We start from the raw sequence: 15,222 nt of genomic DNA, 5'->3' as shown, positions 1-15,222 counted from the left end.
TGGGATTGATTACTGAACCAGTTTATTAGCATTATTACATTTTTGATATTTAACCTCAAATTTTCCATATTATGGAAACGAGAAATACTCGTGCGCGAGTAAATCGATAGCATTTTTGTTATGATTGTTTTCTGATCCTCCATTAAGCCAATTAAAATATATTGATGATTACCAATCAAAGTAGATTAGTTGCCGGTTGATTTTTTGAAATCTGAGTGAGGAGCATGATACCCTTGTTTGTGGTAGTGATGGAAAACTGTCGGTCAAAATCGATTTTTTGAGCAATCGACTTTTAATTCAAAATGAAAAGCTCGAATTTCAACAAAAATCGAAATTTGAACTAAAATATCTATTAATAGAAAAAATCGACGGTTCTCTGTCTAAAAAAATACAGTTTGCAAAAATGTTAATCATCATTAGAAAAACACTCTAAATATATATTTGAATTGTTTAAAAATAATCTACTGAGAATGAATGCTTGAATATTTGGTATTAAAAATTTAAAAATGCACGCATATCTTAGCTTTGGACCATTGTAACTGTGGCGGATAATGTCGATGAGAGCCAGAGGTGCTGAGTTGGTTGGATGCGACAGGGCTGCAGCCTGGGCGAGTCCAGCTTTAGAGGCATCGAAACTCTGCTGAAGTTTTGGTGTCCAACAAATTGGAGTGGAGCTCTTGATATCAGGACCTTGAAGCAGTGCATTGAGAGGGGATTGTGTGGATGCGGCGTGTGGTATGTGCTGGTGATAGAAATTCAGCATACCGAGGAATCTCCGAATGTCCTTAATGGTCTTCGGTGGAGGGAAATCGTTTTAGCAGCTACCTTGTCAGGTAACGGCGTGCATCCATCAGCGCTCACGTGAAAGCCCAGAAATGTGACCTTGGAAGATCCTTGGACACACTTAGCTGAGTTGACGGTGAAGCCGTTGTCAGAAAGGCGCTGGAATAAGATCCGTAGGTGGTCCATGTAAGGAAAGCAAAAATTTAGGCCTTCGAGAGCTTCGTCGATAAAGCGCTCCCTTGTTTGGGCGGCTTTACGAAGTCCGAATGGCATAAATAGGAATTCAAGAAGGCCGAAAGGTGTAATTATGGCTGTCTTTTCCATGTCTTAGGGAGCCATTTGAATTTGAGTGAAGCCGTGGCACAGTCGATAACACAGAAGATGGTGCATCCCTGAAGAGCGTGGGAGAAATCCTTCAGATGGCGGACGGGGTAGGGTGCGGTATTGTACGTGCGTTGAGGGCCCTTAAGTCACCACAAGGTCGCCAGATACTATCCTCCTTGCGAACCATATGAATTGGTGAGGCGTAAGAGCTGTGCGAGCGACGAACAGTGCCTTCGCATACTAGTAGCTCAATTTCTGCCTGTGCATCTCGAAGTCGATCCGGGGCTAGACGGCGGGCACGGTGGCAGATCGGCGATCCAGGTTGTAGGCGTATATGTTGCTTAGTTTGATGGTGGATCTCCCGAGGAGTGCCTGGTGGCTGGGTGATACCAGGAAACTCGATGAGGAGGTCGTGGTAGGATGAAGAGCCCGACAGAGCGCGAACGCTGTCTTGGGAAGATCGACCCCTATTACCCGATGTAGAATGTCCAGAAATTCTGTCAATGAGCTGATTGGTGGCCATGTTAGGAACGAGTTGGAAGTGGGTTAGGAAATCTGCTCCGATGATTGGCTCGGTAACGTCAGCAACGATGAATCTCCAAAAGAAGTCACGAGGGAGGCCGAACTGAAGGCGTAGAAGTAAAGTACCGTATGTACGGATCCGGCTGTCGTTGGCTGCGGAGAGCTTGTAGTCAGTGCAGATCCATTGTTCGGGGCATAATTTTACTGGATAGATTGATAGATTCGATCCTGTGTCTACGAGGAAACGTCGTTGGGAGAGGCGGTCAGTGACGAAGAGGCGGCAGCCTATGATAGAAAGACTCGTAGCCGCCGTTACGAGTCGCTGTTGGAGTTTACCGGATTCACTGCATTTGCGGTGCATGGCTGGATGCAACGTCTTGCTTCGACCCCAAATTTGCGATGGTAGTAACACATCACAGATTGAGCAGGGCGCTGCGAAATATCTGTGGAGCGAGCGGGAGGCGGTAGAGGGCTGCTGCGAGTCCAAGTTCGTGGGTGGAGATGTTTTCTTAGACGAGCTTCTACATCTTGCAGCTGCTTCGAGGCTTCCTCAATCCGTTGGGCCAATGCCGAATCGTCAGTGGTATGGCTTACTGCATGTATGACGGGTGAAGTTGGAGGCGGAACGACGGCGATGATGCGGTCAGCCATATCTGCAAGTTCGTCAAGGGGAAATGAAGTAACTTGCGCTTGCAGGATGGCTTGAGCGTTGACCGGAAGGCGTTGCAACCATAATGTGCGGAGGAAAGAGCCCTCCACATTTGTGGTGCCGATGAGGGACTGCATTCGTCGGCTTGGTATCACCAAGCTCTTCTGCTGTGAAGAGTTGCCGCACTCGTTGATCCTCGGAGAGAGAGGGATTTTTACAGATTTATATAGATTTTTAGATTTAGATTTTTTAGAATAGATTTTTCAGTACTTGATAAAGATTTTCGCCCGGTGGATTCACTATAAGATCGCTTATTTCACTGGCAAAACGATGGGCTATGTTTCCTACGACGTAATTATATTTAGTCTTGTCCGAGGTGATGTTGGCCAAAGAAAATTGTGCTTCGACCTGGGCGAACCATATTTCAGGTGAGCTGGCCAGAAAGGAGGCCGTTTCGGAGTGACACGGTGGATGGCAGCAGGATAATTGAGGCGGTGGGACCTGCTGCGATGAGAGCGTTGCTTGCTGCTGTTGGTGCTGTTCTCGGATAAGTGCCAGCTGTCGGCTGTGGTTTGTTTGCTGTGCGGCGAGTTGCTGCTTGAGTTCCGCGATTTGTGCCTGCAGTTTCGCGAGTTGCTCTGCGTCTGCCATGCGTCGTTTGTCGTCGGGGTCACCAATGTAGCGATTGCTACGCTGAATAATACACTTGTGAGGTTTCTGCAGCGGAACGTTTATTGCCACTTCAAACTACAGACCAATTGTTGGGCGAGATGGCTGCTTATATAGTGGCGGCGAACTCTCTCGAAAGCCGCGTCGGAACTTCCTCGAAAATTCTGGATTTTCTCTGAAAAGAGAAAAAATTCCGGCCGGCGCGCTGGGAATCGAACGCGGGCCGTCCGATTGGTAATGGAACACCTATCCACCGGTCCAATTCTGTGTTGTGGCGGATAATGCGCCACATAACCATTCGGATTCACTAAAATTTATTAGAAAGATCAACTGATTGAGGCAATTTAATTTATTTATATATTCACATTAATTAGCAATTATCTTTACCAGTGCCGTCATAGCAAAATTGGCAGAGCTGGAACGCATTTTTAACTTTTTTTTAGAAGTGAAATATTATTGTTATATTCTTTTGCTTACAAATTATTATTTACATTTTATAACAATTTTTTGTTTTGGTTACGAATGCATTAATTTGTGATTTCGAGGCACTTAAACTGATAAAAGTGTTATTTGACTATTATTTCTTTTGTTAACATGTGCCCCAGACACCACTGATCTTTACATCCATTGATCTCTGGACATAATGGTATCGAGGACAAGACATCAAAATTTATCATGTGCTCACCTTTCGCTGCTTTTAACCATCAGTAACAATATATCTAATCGCTTCTTATATTTGTGCTTATGAAGGAGCAACCTCCCAAAGTATCTTTATGGCCGCCGTACTTGGATTAAGGCGGCTTTGCAAATATAATACATCTGTTTCCCTACCCCCAATTTTTGTGCACCATTCGCATTTCGGAATGCTCCGAAAAACTTGGCTCAGGCTCAAAAAGCCTCCAAAACGTTCACGCGATTGCGTCAGATACGGCGAGCCACAAATCAACGCCCGCTTGAGGGCTGGCTGTTTTTCTCTTTCCCTCTCTCTTTACTTCTCTTCTTACACTGCACAGAGACTAACACTTTTAACTAACACGCTTTTTTTGCCCACTCCACCCTCACGGACACTCAGTTGTGCGGTTCATCAATGAATCGTTCAACTCATCGTTCAAACGATTCATGTGTATGATTCATATGAATTTGATTACTGCAGCCAGGCCAATCAGGCAATGCAGCTGGGAGGCGACAAAGGGTAATAATGATAATAATGTAATACCTCTGCTATAAATGCGAATAGTCTATAGAGAACGTCACGCAAATAGTTATTTTTTTATGATTTTGTGGCTGAATAATTTGATTCCCAAGAAAATGGTTCAATCTGAAAAACTTCTATAAAAACTGGATTAAATTCGGTGCAGGATTTATTGGTTGCCTGGCGGATAGAATACATAATTTTTCTCAAACAAATGAAATTGTTTCGGAATTGCCAAATCAGGGAATCTAAAAATTTCGGCTAAATATCCTGAGCGTTGTGTGATTTACAAAGAGAAGAAAATATATATTCTTTTTTTCCAGGAAAGCAATAGACCCTGAATCGAATTGAGTCACTTTTATATCATCAATGAGTCGTTCACTTTATCGTTCAAACGAGTCATGTGTATGTGTATGAGTCAAATAACTTGAATTAAAAAAATGAAATCGTTTTGGCGTTGACAGATCAGGCAACAGTAGCGTAGACAAGATTTTGAAACGGGGTGGAGGGGTTTACCGGATATTTCGGAGCCATTAGAAGGTGTATGGAAACACCCTAGAGCAAAGGGAGGTCTGGGGATTTTTGAGATTTTTCAGGTTGAAAACGTGTTTTTAGAACAAAAAACTGTAATTTTGTTTCATTCATTAAAATAAATGATTTGAAAATATATTGAGGACATCTTACTTGTTTTTGGCGCCTCTTTTGAAAGCTCAAGGGGAGAGGGGTGGTTGTGACCCGGAAAATCTCCCCCCGTGACTACGCCACTGTCAGGCAAGCGAAAAATTTAGGTTAAACATCCCAAGCCTGGTGTCGTTCATAGAAAAAAAATCATTTATTCTATTTGCCAGAAAAGAAATAGACCCTGAATTTAATTAAGTTAGTTTTTAGATCAATAATGAATCGTCCAAACGATTCATGTGGATGAATTGGATCCAAAAAATGAATTCGTTTTAGCATTGACAGATCGGGAAATTGAAAAACTTACGTTAAAAATCCCAAGCCTGCTGTCGTTCATAGAAAAAATCATTTATTCCATCCGCCGGAACAGGCCCTGCATCTAATTACGTCAGTTTTAGATCATTAATGAATCGTTCAATTCATCGTTCAAACGATTCATGTGCATGCGTCGAATTGGATCCAAAAAAGGAAATCGTTTTAGCAGTGATAGATCAGGCAATCGTAAAATTTAGGTTAAAAATCCTAAGCCTGTTGTCATTCATAGGAAAAATCATTTATTCTATCCGTCAGGAAAGCAATAAACACTGCATCATATTTAGTGAGCTCTTAAATTGGAATTTTTCAGATCGAGCTATTTTCTTGGAGAATCAGATTAGTCACCCACCAAATGAAACCATAAAAAATGAAGGATTAGCGTGTAGCTCTTAGTTGATTATTTTTTCTCTAGCAGATGTCGGAAAGCTTTTGTTGCGTACGGGCTGCATTGTCTATTTAGGGTGACTACAGGAAACGAAAATTCTTTACATATTTTCTAAAGGTCTAAAAAAAAGTAATTGGTTAATGCACGAAAATGTAATAATGTTTCAGCAATTTATTATCCATATTGTGTAGCTTCTTTTCCGGTCCAATTATTTATTAAATTTATTTATTTGTTAAATTTACAGCTAACCGTCTAGCATATAAAATTGCTACGGGGGTCGTATCAGGCTTGTAGGTCGTCCTCTGGCGTAGGGAATTATTATCAACCCAAATTCAAATTGTTCAAAAGAGACTATATGTAGAGAAGATTCGAGTGGTAATTTTTGAGTTTTGCGATAAATGCAAAATAATGGAGATAATTTCATAATAATTATGACTGATTGCGAATGCCCCACGCAAAACCGATTAGTTTGTTACTATAACGTTTTTTTGGCCGTTCTCTCTGCATTCAAGTGCCATATAAATTTTACCATTATTGCAGAAATACCCTAGCGTTTTGCCAAGGACAATATGACGCAAAACCCAATTTTGAATTTCCCTAAGTTTCTAACCTTATGGAACAGTATAAGTGTAAGTGTTTAAACCATGAAGAAAATCACGGTCGTACAATTTAAAATATTTGATGAACTTAAAAATGCGTAGAAATTTGAAATTTATGAATAAAAGGTTTCGTTGCGTGGAAAAAATGATTTTATAGGTAAGAAATCGGTATTGTTTTGGAATTATATTTTGTCATAGAATAGAAAACAAGAGTAGATGAATATTGTTGTGATCCAAATCCTATGTACCGAATTACCAAAATGAACCGAGTTGATGAGCTAAAATATTACTGTGAACCAAGTATCAAGTACCGGATCATCAAAATGAACCGAAATGCCGACCTATTCACATCCAACTCACCCACGTGATCCCTGTCTAAATTCCCCTCACTCCCTTTAGCCTTGCACCCTCAAGAGTTCGCAAAAAAAACCACTCCATTCTGTAACGTGGGAGTTTACAGCACACATGGCCGTCCTCAAACTAACCCGTGTCACGGCAGCTCTCATCGAGCCAACCCCACCCTGTAACTACACCGCTACACACTGCTTTATTCCCGAAACTACGAGAGATCCTCGCCCGGCTGAATCGTACCCCACGTTTAGAATGTCTGCCGACCTTGAATACCTCGTAACACGTGTAAAACTTGGAAAAAAAGAAGGAAAAAAACATAATTTTGAACATAATCTTCTGCCATGAAAAGATTTGCCGGGGTCAAAGCGAAATTTCGTTTCTCGCTAATTTTGGAAATAGCATGTTGAGGCTCTTTCATTAGAAATGACAGACTACTTCAGAGTTGACGAAACGTCATCTAAATTATGGAATCCAGCACATTTAGGTGGAAATGAGTTTTGACTACTTAAACGATTAATGCCGCAATAAGTTTAATTTATTATTTATAGCGCAAAGTATCTATATGGATAAGATTTTCCGGGGTCAAAACGTAATTTCCTTTCTTGCTAATTATCATTTTGGGAATCGAATGCTGATATCTTTTTAGGTACTTTGTAATATAGTGAATAAAGCAGAGAGCCCGTTTTTCTATAACTGGCTTTGATTGATTGGATTTTAAATATTTTTATGAATTAAGTGTTTGAAAAGGCGTATATTTGAAATTCAAGTGAATACGCTAAAATAGTTTGCTCATTTTCTACTTGTTTAGGTGTCAATATAAAAAAAAATATGAATTGAAAATAATGTAGATACATTATCATGTCATATAGTGTTGATTATTTACCATACTGCGGTGTCTTGTATCGGCTATATTTGCAGAATGATTAAATTCAGCAAACAGCTGCAATCATGAATGGTGTTTTTCCTTTACTTCGTCTCCTAAACGGATGTTTAAAAATAGGTTTAAATCGTTCCACGTGTTATCCGACTCAAATTATATCTTCCATTAATTACAGAATTACGCGTAGGTATACTAGTCCAAAAAGTGCTTTATTGAAAGCAGACTCATATGATTTACATGGAGGTGTAATTATTTAGTCGAAACGGGTAATTACAACGATTTTCTCCCTTTATGCGATAGCGTATTGAAAAGATAATTTTGCCCACTCCATTTATTTCAGTCAGTGTTTCAGTGAAACATATGATACTGTTAACGTGCTAAATCGCAGTAGTACCATCGCCGTCATTCTATCATCGGGCCTATGAAGAGAAAAAAACTTCGCTCGCGTAAGTATCGCGAATATCGCTCAGGATTTAAAATCATACATTTTTTAAGGACCATATTTAGAGTTAGAAGCAATTTTGAAATCTATGCCCAAACTTGTGTAGGGATCCTATTCTTATTGCTGTGGGAATGCTTTGAAGTAAAATCTAAAATACCTATGTGATTTTATACAATTTTCCAGTTTCGCTTCATACTTCAGCACGGAAAGTTAAGAGTGTTCGATACTGCAGGTTTCATGTTTTACAAGTAGCATTACCGTTTGAATTTCAATATTTCATTTCTAGTAAAATGTATCAATAATTTATTTGAGAAAAATTTCCCGGAAAATGATGCCTTAAGTTTTTTCCCATTCGAAACATTGTTCTAAATTTAATTCTTTACCTTATCCTTACCTTTATCCTAATACTTTAGTCAATTTATTTTAACCTATGGATATTATAATCAAGCTATCATTATATGGTAACCTTCGCTGCTCAAATTCAGACGGGAAGACAAATCGTGTTACCAGTCAATGAGTATATTTTTAAGCAAACAGTTTTACCAAATCTTGAAGTCAGCTGTCGGAACATTTCCTCTCACTTAAAATATATATACTTCATTAAAAGAGTTTATTCACTAATATCTCCGCAAGAAATACTTTTCTGTTACTCTTATCATCTCTGAAAATCATTGCGCACATTGTAATATTTTTGTTCGTAGCCAAAATTATATCCTGGTTGAAAACTACATTTTGTTCACGTGAAGGCAAGAATAGTTATAGAAACCTATCTAAAATTAACGCAATGGCAGGCCTCATAATGGTCATTGGTCGAAGCGACAATAATTAAATTCTGAACGAAATCTGCATTTTGTGCGCGTAAAGACAAGAATCTTTATTGCAACTCTTCCGAAATTTGAAATTCAAGTGAATACGCTAAAATAGTTTGGTTATTCTACTTGTTTAGGTATCAATATTTAAAAAATTGTGAATTGAATTTAATGTAGATGCATCATTCATGTCAGCTAGTGCTGATTATTTTCCCTACAACGGTGCCTTGTATCGGCTATATTTCCAGGGTAATAAAATTCAGCAAAGAGCTACAATCATGAATAGTGTCTATATTTTCTTCGCCCCGATTATTGCAATATTCAGAGAATAAAGCGAGGAAAATCCTACTATTTTCTGCGATAGTTAGCGGATGGGAATGAGAAAACATTTTCGCGGAATGACACTTCTATATTCCTCGCTGAGACCTCCTTAACTTTCATGATATTTACGGACAGAAAAACGTTGGTCTGCTGCTTCATCATCATTCCACGCTGTTCCCTCACGATTCCTCTTGCAGACCTTTTTTTTGGCTGTCAACCGCTAAGTGTCTGGTCTATGAACTCCGTGTGTGCCCTTTTGAGTCATCTATGGCCAGAGTTTCATCCGTGGGCGTGACAAAAATTACCATCGTCCATCCTTCACCCTCGGGGTCGAATTGCATGCTAGGGAATGCTTTCGAGTCCCGCCAGTCTATATTTTCTTCGCCCTGGGGCGAGCAGCTCGAAAATTTTGGTGCAATGCCGTGCGATTGCAGTGACTTCGGTCGTGCTGTTATAGCTTTTCAGCCACCCACCCGGCCATTTTCGTTGTCTCTTATTTTTAGGATATCACCGCAGCGATTTCCGTAGATAGATGTGCTTCGATTGGCTATAAAGCTTGAGGCCCAACTGGGGTTGTGTAGCATGTCGTGATCCCACTGCGACAGTGGTATAATGCCTACTGCGATGGGAAAATTGCTGTGGATGATGTTGGAAAACCATTGGTATTTCTTTTCACCTCGAGTTTCCTGAGACCCCGCGATCATGAAGAAAGAAATTGATCCGAGGGAAGGATCCTGGCGGTAGCGTTCCATGCTCAAAGATGGGTTATATAACGCAATTAATTTTATACACGCGCACGACTCCAAAATTTGACCTTTATCCTGTGTTTATTCCTGGATTAAATACACTTCGTATAATTTTATACTGATAGCTACTTTTATTCCCGCTTCTCTCCTCGCAAGCTACACCCTAGCTTCATCTGCCTGGGGTATTGAAATATCTATAGGCATTCATGTACAAATATTTCGTTTTCAAATATTTATAAGTTATGTGGAAGGATTTTATTCACTGTTTTAAAATTAATCACGAAAAGTTTGTATTTTAAAATTTTATTTCACTATTGGCAATTGTATGTATTTTCAATTTTCTCTACATCGATGAAAAATGATCTAAAAGAAAGTACGGTGTTTTATTGTGTGTTCAATCATACTAGTAGAGCTCATCACCGGATGAATTGACTGGCATGAAAAGTCGTGCCCGGTGTGGCGCCCGAGAATTAATCACTGAATTATGATAAATATTGTTTTCCCAATGTATTGAGAACAAGTATAGGTAGAATAAATTTCAGAAGGTTTATAAAGTTTCTTAAATATATAATAATCTCTATATGTATCCTTTCTTGGTACTTTTGACTTTAGGTTCTGTGAGAGTTTATTAAGATACGCAATGCCATACTGCGAATCAACAGATATCTATTCAAAACCAAGACTAAAACTTAAAGTCGGAATCAAAGGTTGGAGTTTTTTAAACCTTTCATTCGAGCAAAATTGATTCATCGTGACTTGAATCGTCGCAAGATATTTGTCGCTCTAGCTCCATGAAGTTCAAGTGAAGCATTGCTGTAGTGAATTAGTTAATCTGTTTTATTCTTACGGAGGCTTATTTCCTTTGAATTTTTTCAGTTGGCGCGTCGCTAAGGCCTCTCCACGAAATATGCTAAGCATGGTATGGGAAGTTACATAATGTCTCGCTGTTGCTCAGTCGCTCGTGAAAAGCAATGGCAACCGGATGCATAGGCGATGCGCATTTATCACTTGAGTTGCTTCATTCTTACGATTTTTCTGTTCTTTTAAAACGTTTCTTTGACATGGCTGAGTGAACAATCCATGTAAGTACCTATTTCATATCACCATAGATGGAGTCCTCTGCGAGTAACTTGGATTACTTGAATATCTGCATTTATACGCATTGCATTTAATCCGGCTACTTTTATGCCAGATCTTTCCTCTAGCCGGGAAAAAATCCTTAAGCCCTTTTATTTAATTTAGTATAATTTGTTTACCATATGTATTACATATATAAATTATTTGTTTGGTATTTAGTTGTACCGAAATGCTCAAAATTAGAGTAATATTGAATGATTTGATATTAATGCAGAATTTCCCGTAGAAAAAATACCCAAAACTCCGATCAGTAGTGTGAAATTCATTTGATCAAAACACTTGGCTCTTATTTTCTACCTCTCTTGGTCTTAAAACTACCCCATTAGTAAAGAATTCTTCGATATCCTATCTTGGTACCAATAATTGACGTACATGCGCAAGATCATGCATGCATGCATGATCTAATTTTCTTCTTCCCTCAAGTCATCTCAAATGTACTCTCAAGTAATCTCAAATCTGTAATTTAAATTAACATTGAGCGTTATATTTCGTAGGGTAGGATAAAGTTAATAGTATAATTGCTCTTTCAGGTCTTTAAATTGTTTTCTGCGAACGTTTTAAATTTAAAATGAAATTTTGGATAAATTTCGGTAGATTTGTGAGAAGTATTAATTTTTTGTTGGGTAAAGAAATAAATTAATGGTGGAATATTCTATAATCTTATAAAATAATTTTCCTATATTAACTATTTCCATATTAATTTGTTATGCAATTGTATCGCATATAGTTTTGGGCACTTTTAGGGAAAATGAAAAGTAAATGGATGAGTTTGTGAAATTATTCCCCTGATTTATGTATTTATTTCATTAGTTGATCAGATAAAGCATTTTTGCCGATTCACAGTGAAACAGTAACATAATAATGATGGATAAAAGTAAGAATTGTAACAAATAAACGGCAACAAGCGAGATGGGCCATAGCAAATTGCCGTCAAGGATATATGGTGAAATGGCAATTTCCTATGCCCCGAAGGTACGAGTAAATTGGCGAAGGATTGCAGTTGTATTACTGAATAGATGCCTTATCTTATATAGTAAATAATCAAATTTCTGATTGATTTATCAATAGGGGATTCTACTATTTTTTTGTTTTTCAAATTAGGACTCTAACTTGGACAAAATTGTTTCGCTTCGCCGCGTATAGAAACCTCATAATCATCATTGGTCAACAATCCTAAGATTGGAAGCTCTCCACTCAATTCTCCCATCGGAATAGAAACCTGTTGCTATTACACTTTGAAAAATAGCTCCTCTGGTCCATTAGTGGAGCTAACAAGGATGATTTGGATTTAGCACAGCCAACTCTCTGTTTATCTCTATTTTAAAGGCATTTTATTGCAATAAATTCTCAAAATATGAATAATATTCAATGCTTGTACAACAATGCTGTGTTCTTATGAAAATAAATACCCAACACGGCGATGATAAGTGTGAAAACCAATTGCTGGACAACCTCTCCGCGTATTTTCTACCATTTTTGGCCTTTTAACTACCTCACTAGCACAAGCTTTCTCTGACACTTTTCTTCGTACCTTAAATTAGCATCTATGGGCATATGGCTCAACTTCTTCTCCCTTCAATGTTTCGCGTTCTAAACACCATCATCCTTTACGTCCTCACCTTCGCCTGTATCTCTTTTCTCATCTCGTTCCCCCACGAAATTAACTGCCGTCCCATTTGCTTAATCTTCTCATTTACTGAAACTCCACCATCGCGGTCCTTGTCCGTAGCGAAGCTTCCACAGAGACTTTATCTTTCGGGCAAGTGTGATTATCGCAGGGGAAGGAGGATTAACACCGGCTGATAAATAGAGCGAATTAACATTTTCAAAAAACGAGGATTTACTTTATCACATCGTAAAAACAAATGAATGCGATAAAAACCTCCTGCCTTACGAAACCAGCGGCGAATGCGAGAAGAAAATTTACCAACTTATGTTATGAAGGAAATTTCCCAATGTTGTCAGCAGCATCAATGTTACCATATTTACCTTCCTTAGCTTAATGGGAGTCATTCTTTATCTTGATTTTTTATGCGTGCATTAACCGTGTGTTTTTGATATCCATGTTCGGACGCCGAAACTTTACAAGCTATTTGTAAGGAGAGGCGTCGACACTTCAGCCCATTCCGAAAATAAGAAAAGGCGATTATGGTGGCCGTGATTAGGACCACTTGAAAAATATTGGAAGATTTGAGGGAAAACTTTGGTCGGCATCAACTAAATGGAGGGGTATCATTAATCTTTTCGTACCAAGGATGATGTTACTTAAGTTTAAGTTACTCTACTTAAATACCAAATACCTGCATTTTACCATCAATTTGTAGATTATTTTAGTTAATCAACTGTTTAAATATTTAATAATACTATTTATTATGATCATAAATGACTTTTTTTGCATAGCATTGCAGTCAGTAAGACATTTTTCCGTTAGACACGGTATACAGTCGTTCAGGAATTTTTCTGATTTTATTTTAATTAAACTCTATTTTTAGTCATTTGATGGAAGAAGAAAAATTCTTATTAATCAGTCAGTGGGAACTATTGGAGTCATGTGTAAAGGGTTTGATAAAGTGGTGGAGAGTAAAATCAACGAGGGCTACCCTTACTATTAAACGGGAAGATGGGTGAGCGTGTGGTGGATATAGACCAGTCAAGCGATAGGATTCTGGTGGTAGAAATTGAGGCGCGACCCACCAACCTGGTGGTCGTTCAAGTTTACATGCCCACTGGCAATCATAGGGAGGAAGAAGTAGATGAGGTGTCTTTTAAGCTCGAGGTAATAATTACGGAAACCCCGGGTATGAAAATCTTGTAGTGATGGGGGACTGGAACGCCTCAGTCGGGGGTGGAGGGGAGGAAGGTATGTAAAACGAAATAGGAGAATTTGGGCTAGGAATGCCGAAGGACTAGGTAAGATACTGGCAGTTGTAGAGGAAGTAATAGCTCGGATAATGGTGGTAGAAATTGGGGCATGACCCACCAACCTTAAGGTGCTTCAAGTGTACATGCTTACTAGCAACCACAGGGAGGATGAAGTGTACGGGATATGAGATCAGCTCGGTCAATTTATTCGGGAAATCCCGGGTAAGAGAAATCTAGTTTAGATGGAGGACTGGAACTCCTTTTTCGGGGAAGTGAGGTATGGGAAAGAAATAGCTGAATTTGGATTATGTATGCAAAACGACTGTGATGAGGAAGTAATAGAATTTTTCAGGAGAAATATTTGTGAGCTTTTGAAAAATTTAGGGAAGGGTGGTCGGAGAAGGTCTTTCTAATTAGTACGCTGGTTGTATGAGGAGGAGTCTTGGCTGGAGGATTTTGTGAAGACAGTTCTAATTACGTTACCGAAAAAGAAAAAGCTGTACAATGCGGAGACTATAGGATTATTAGCCTAGTATCCCATGCTTCAAAAGTGGTACTGAGGATTATAAGTAGACGAATGGAGGCGAGGGAAAACGAGTATTTGGACAAGGATCAGTTAGGTCTTAGAAAAGAGAAGCTAACCTGTGATGCAATAGCGGTAATGAGGACCCTTTTGGAGAGGAAACGAGAGTATAACAACGTGTTTGCCTGCTTCACGGATATTTAAAAATTATTTGATCAAATGGATAGAAAATAATTAGTGGATATTCTTAGGAAAATAGACGTAGATTGGAGCGATAGGCGACTCCTTCGTAATCTGTATATGGCCTAGACTGCGCAGATGAGGGCAATGGATTGAGAATCAGGTGAACAAGGAGTGAGGCAAGGCTGTCCACTGTTGTCAAAGCTTTTTAACGAGTACGCTGTGGAGATGGTAAGAGAGGCGTGGAATCAGTTGGAAGCATGAGTTAAAGTGATGGGAATGATGTGTATACCAGTGGGGTTTGCGATTGATCAGGGGTTTATTGTAACGGGTAATTGTACTTTGTAATTGATCAGGGGTCTATTATGCGATTTACTGCTAGCTCTAATGGTTGCGTTGGACAAGCGTTGCGAGAAATGGCATGAGGGTTAATCTAAAGAATTCAGCATTGTTTTTTCGCACGAAGGTAAAGAAAATTGGTGTCGTCATTCAAGGTGTCATTCACAGATTTCGACATTTTTATTTTTTATTTTTACATTGATTTTTATTCTAACTTGGTGTAAGTTTTCATTTTAACTCATTAATCCGTTATGAAATTAGAGTGTATTATTATTACCATTGGAGTGTGGCAGTGATTCATTTGACTTGATTAGGCAATCATGATCTTGTAATGTGTATGTACGTCATGAAGTCTTTAGTGTACCTATGCGGCTTCATTACTCTCACCTTCAGCTAGCGTTGAAGGTCAGATTCGTCGCTATTGAATTTTATGCGGTGTTCCCTTTCCCCTGTCCTCACCACATGCTGACACCTCTAATCATAGGATCTGCATCTAGTTCGCCACTGCGCTCTCCT

General features: G+C 39.0%; 2 protein-coding genes across 2 annotated transcripts; both read right to left on the bottom strand.

The window, feature by feature from the left end:
- Nucleotides 1-1,198: 1,198 nt before the first annotated feature.
- On the bottom strand, nt 1,199-1,630 carry LOC124164444. Its single transcript, XM_046541768.1, has one exon. The coding sequence runs from the start codon at nt 1,628-1,630 to the stop codon at nt 1,199-1,201; it is 432 nt and encodes a 143-aa protein (XP_046397724.1).
- A 311-nt stretch (nt 1,631-1,941) lies between these two features.
- Nucleotides 1,942-2,415, bottom strand: LOC124164443. Its single transcript, XM_046541767.1, has one exon. The coding sequence runs from the start codon at nt 2,413-2,415 to the stop codon at nt 1,942-1,944; it is 474 nt and encodes a 157-aa protein (XP_046397723.1).
- Between the last annotated feature and the right edge of the window lie 12,807 nt (nt 2,416-15,222).

The sequence above is a fragment of the Ischnura elegans genome, chromosome 8 (assembly GCF_921293095.1).
Source record: "Ischnura elegans chromosome 8, ioIscEleg1.1, whole genome shotgun sequence".
NCBI lineage: Eukaryota > Metazoa > Arthropoda > Insecta > Odonata > Coenagrionidae > Ischnura > Ischnura elegans.
The sequence above is the reverse complement of the archived record's forward strand: the minus strand, read 5'-3'. Positions and strand labels throughout refer to the sequence as shown.

Excerpts from the sequence above, each read along its gene's own strand:
- LOC124164444 (XM_046541768.1), bottom strand. The coding sequence starts at position 1,630 with ATGGCCACCAATCAGCTCATTGACAGAATTTCTGGACATTCTACATCG.
- LOC124164443 (XM_046541767.1), bottom strand. The coding sequence starts at position 2,415 with ATGCAGTCCCTCATCGGCACCACAAATGTGGAGGGCTCTTTCCTCCGC.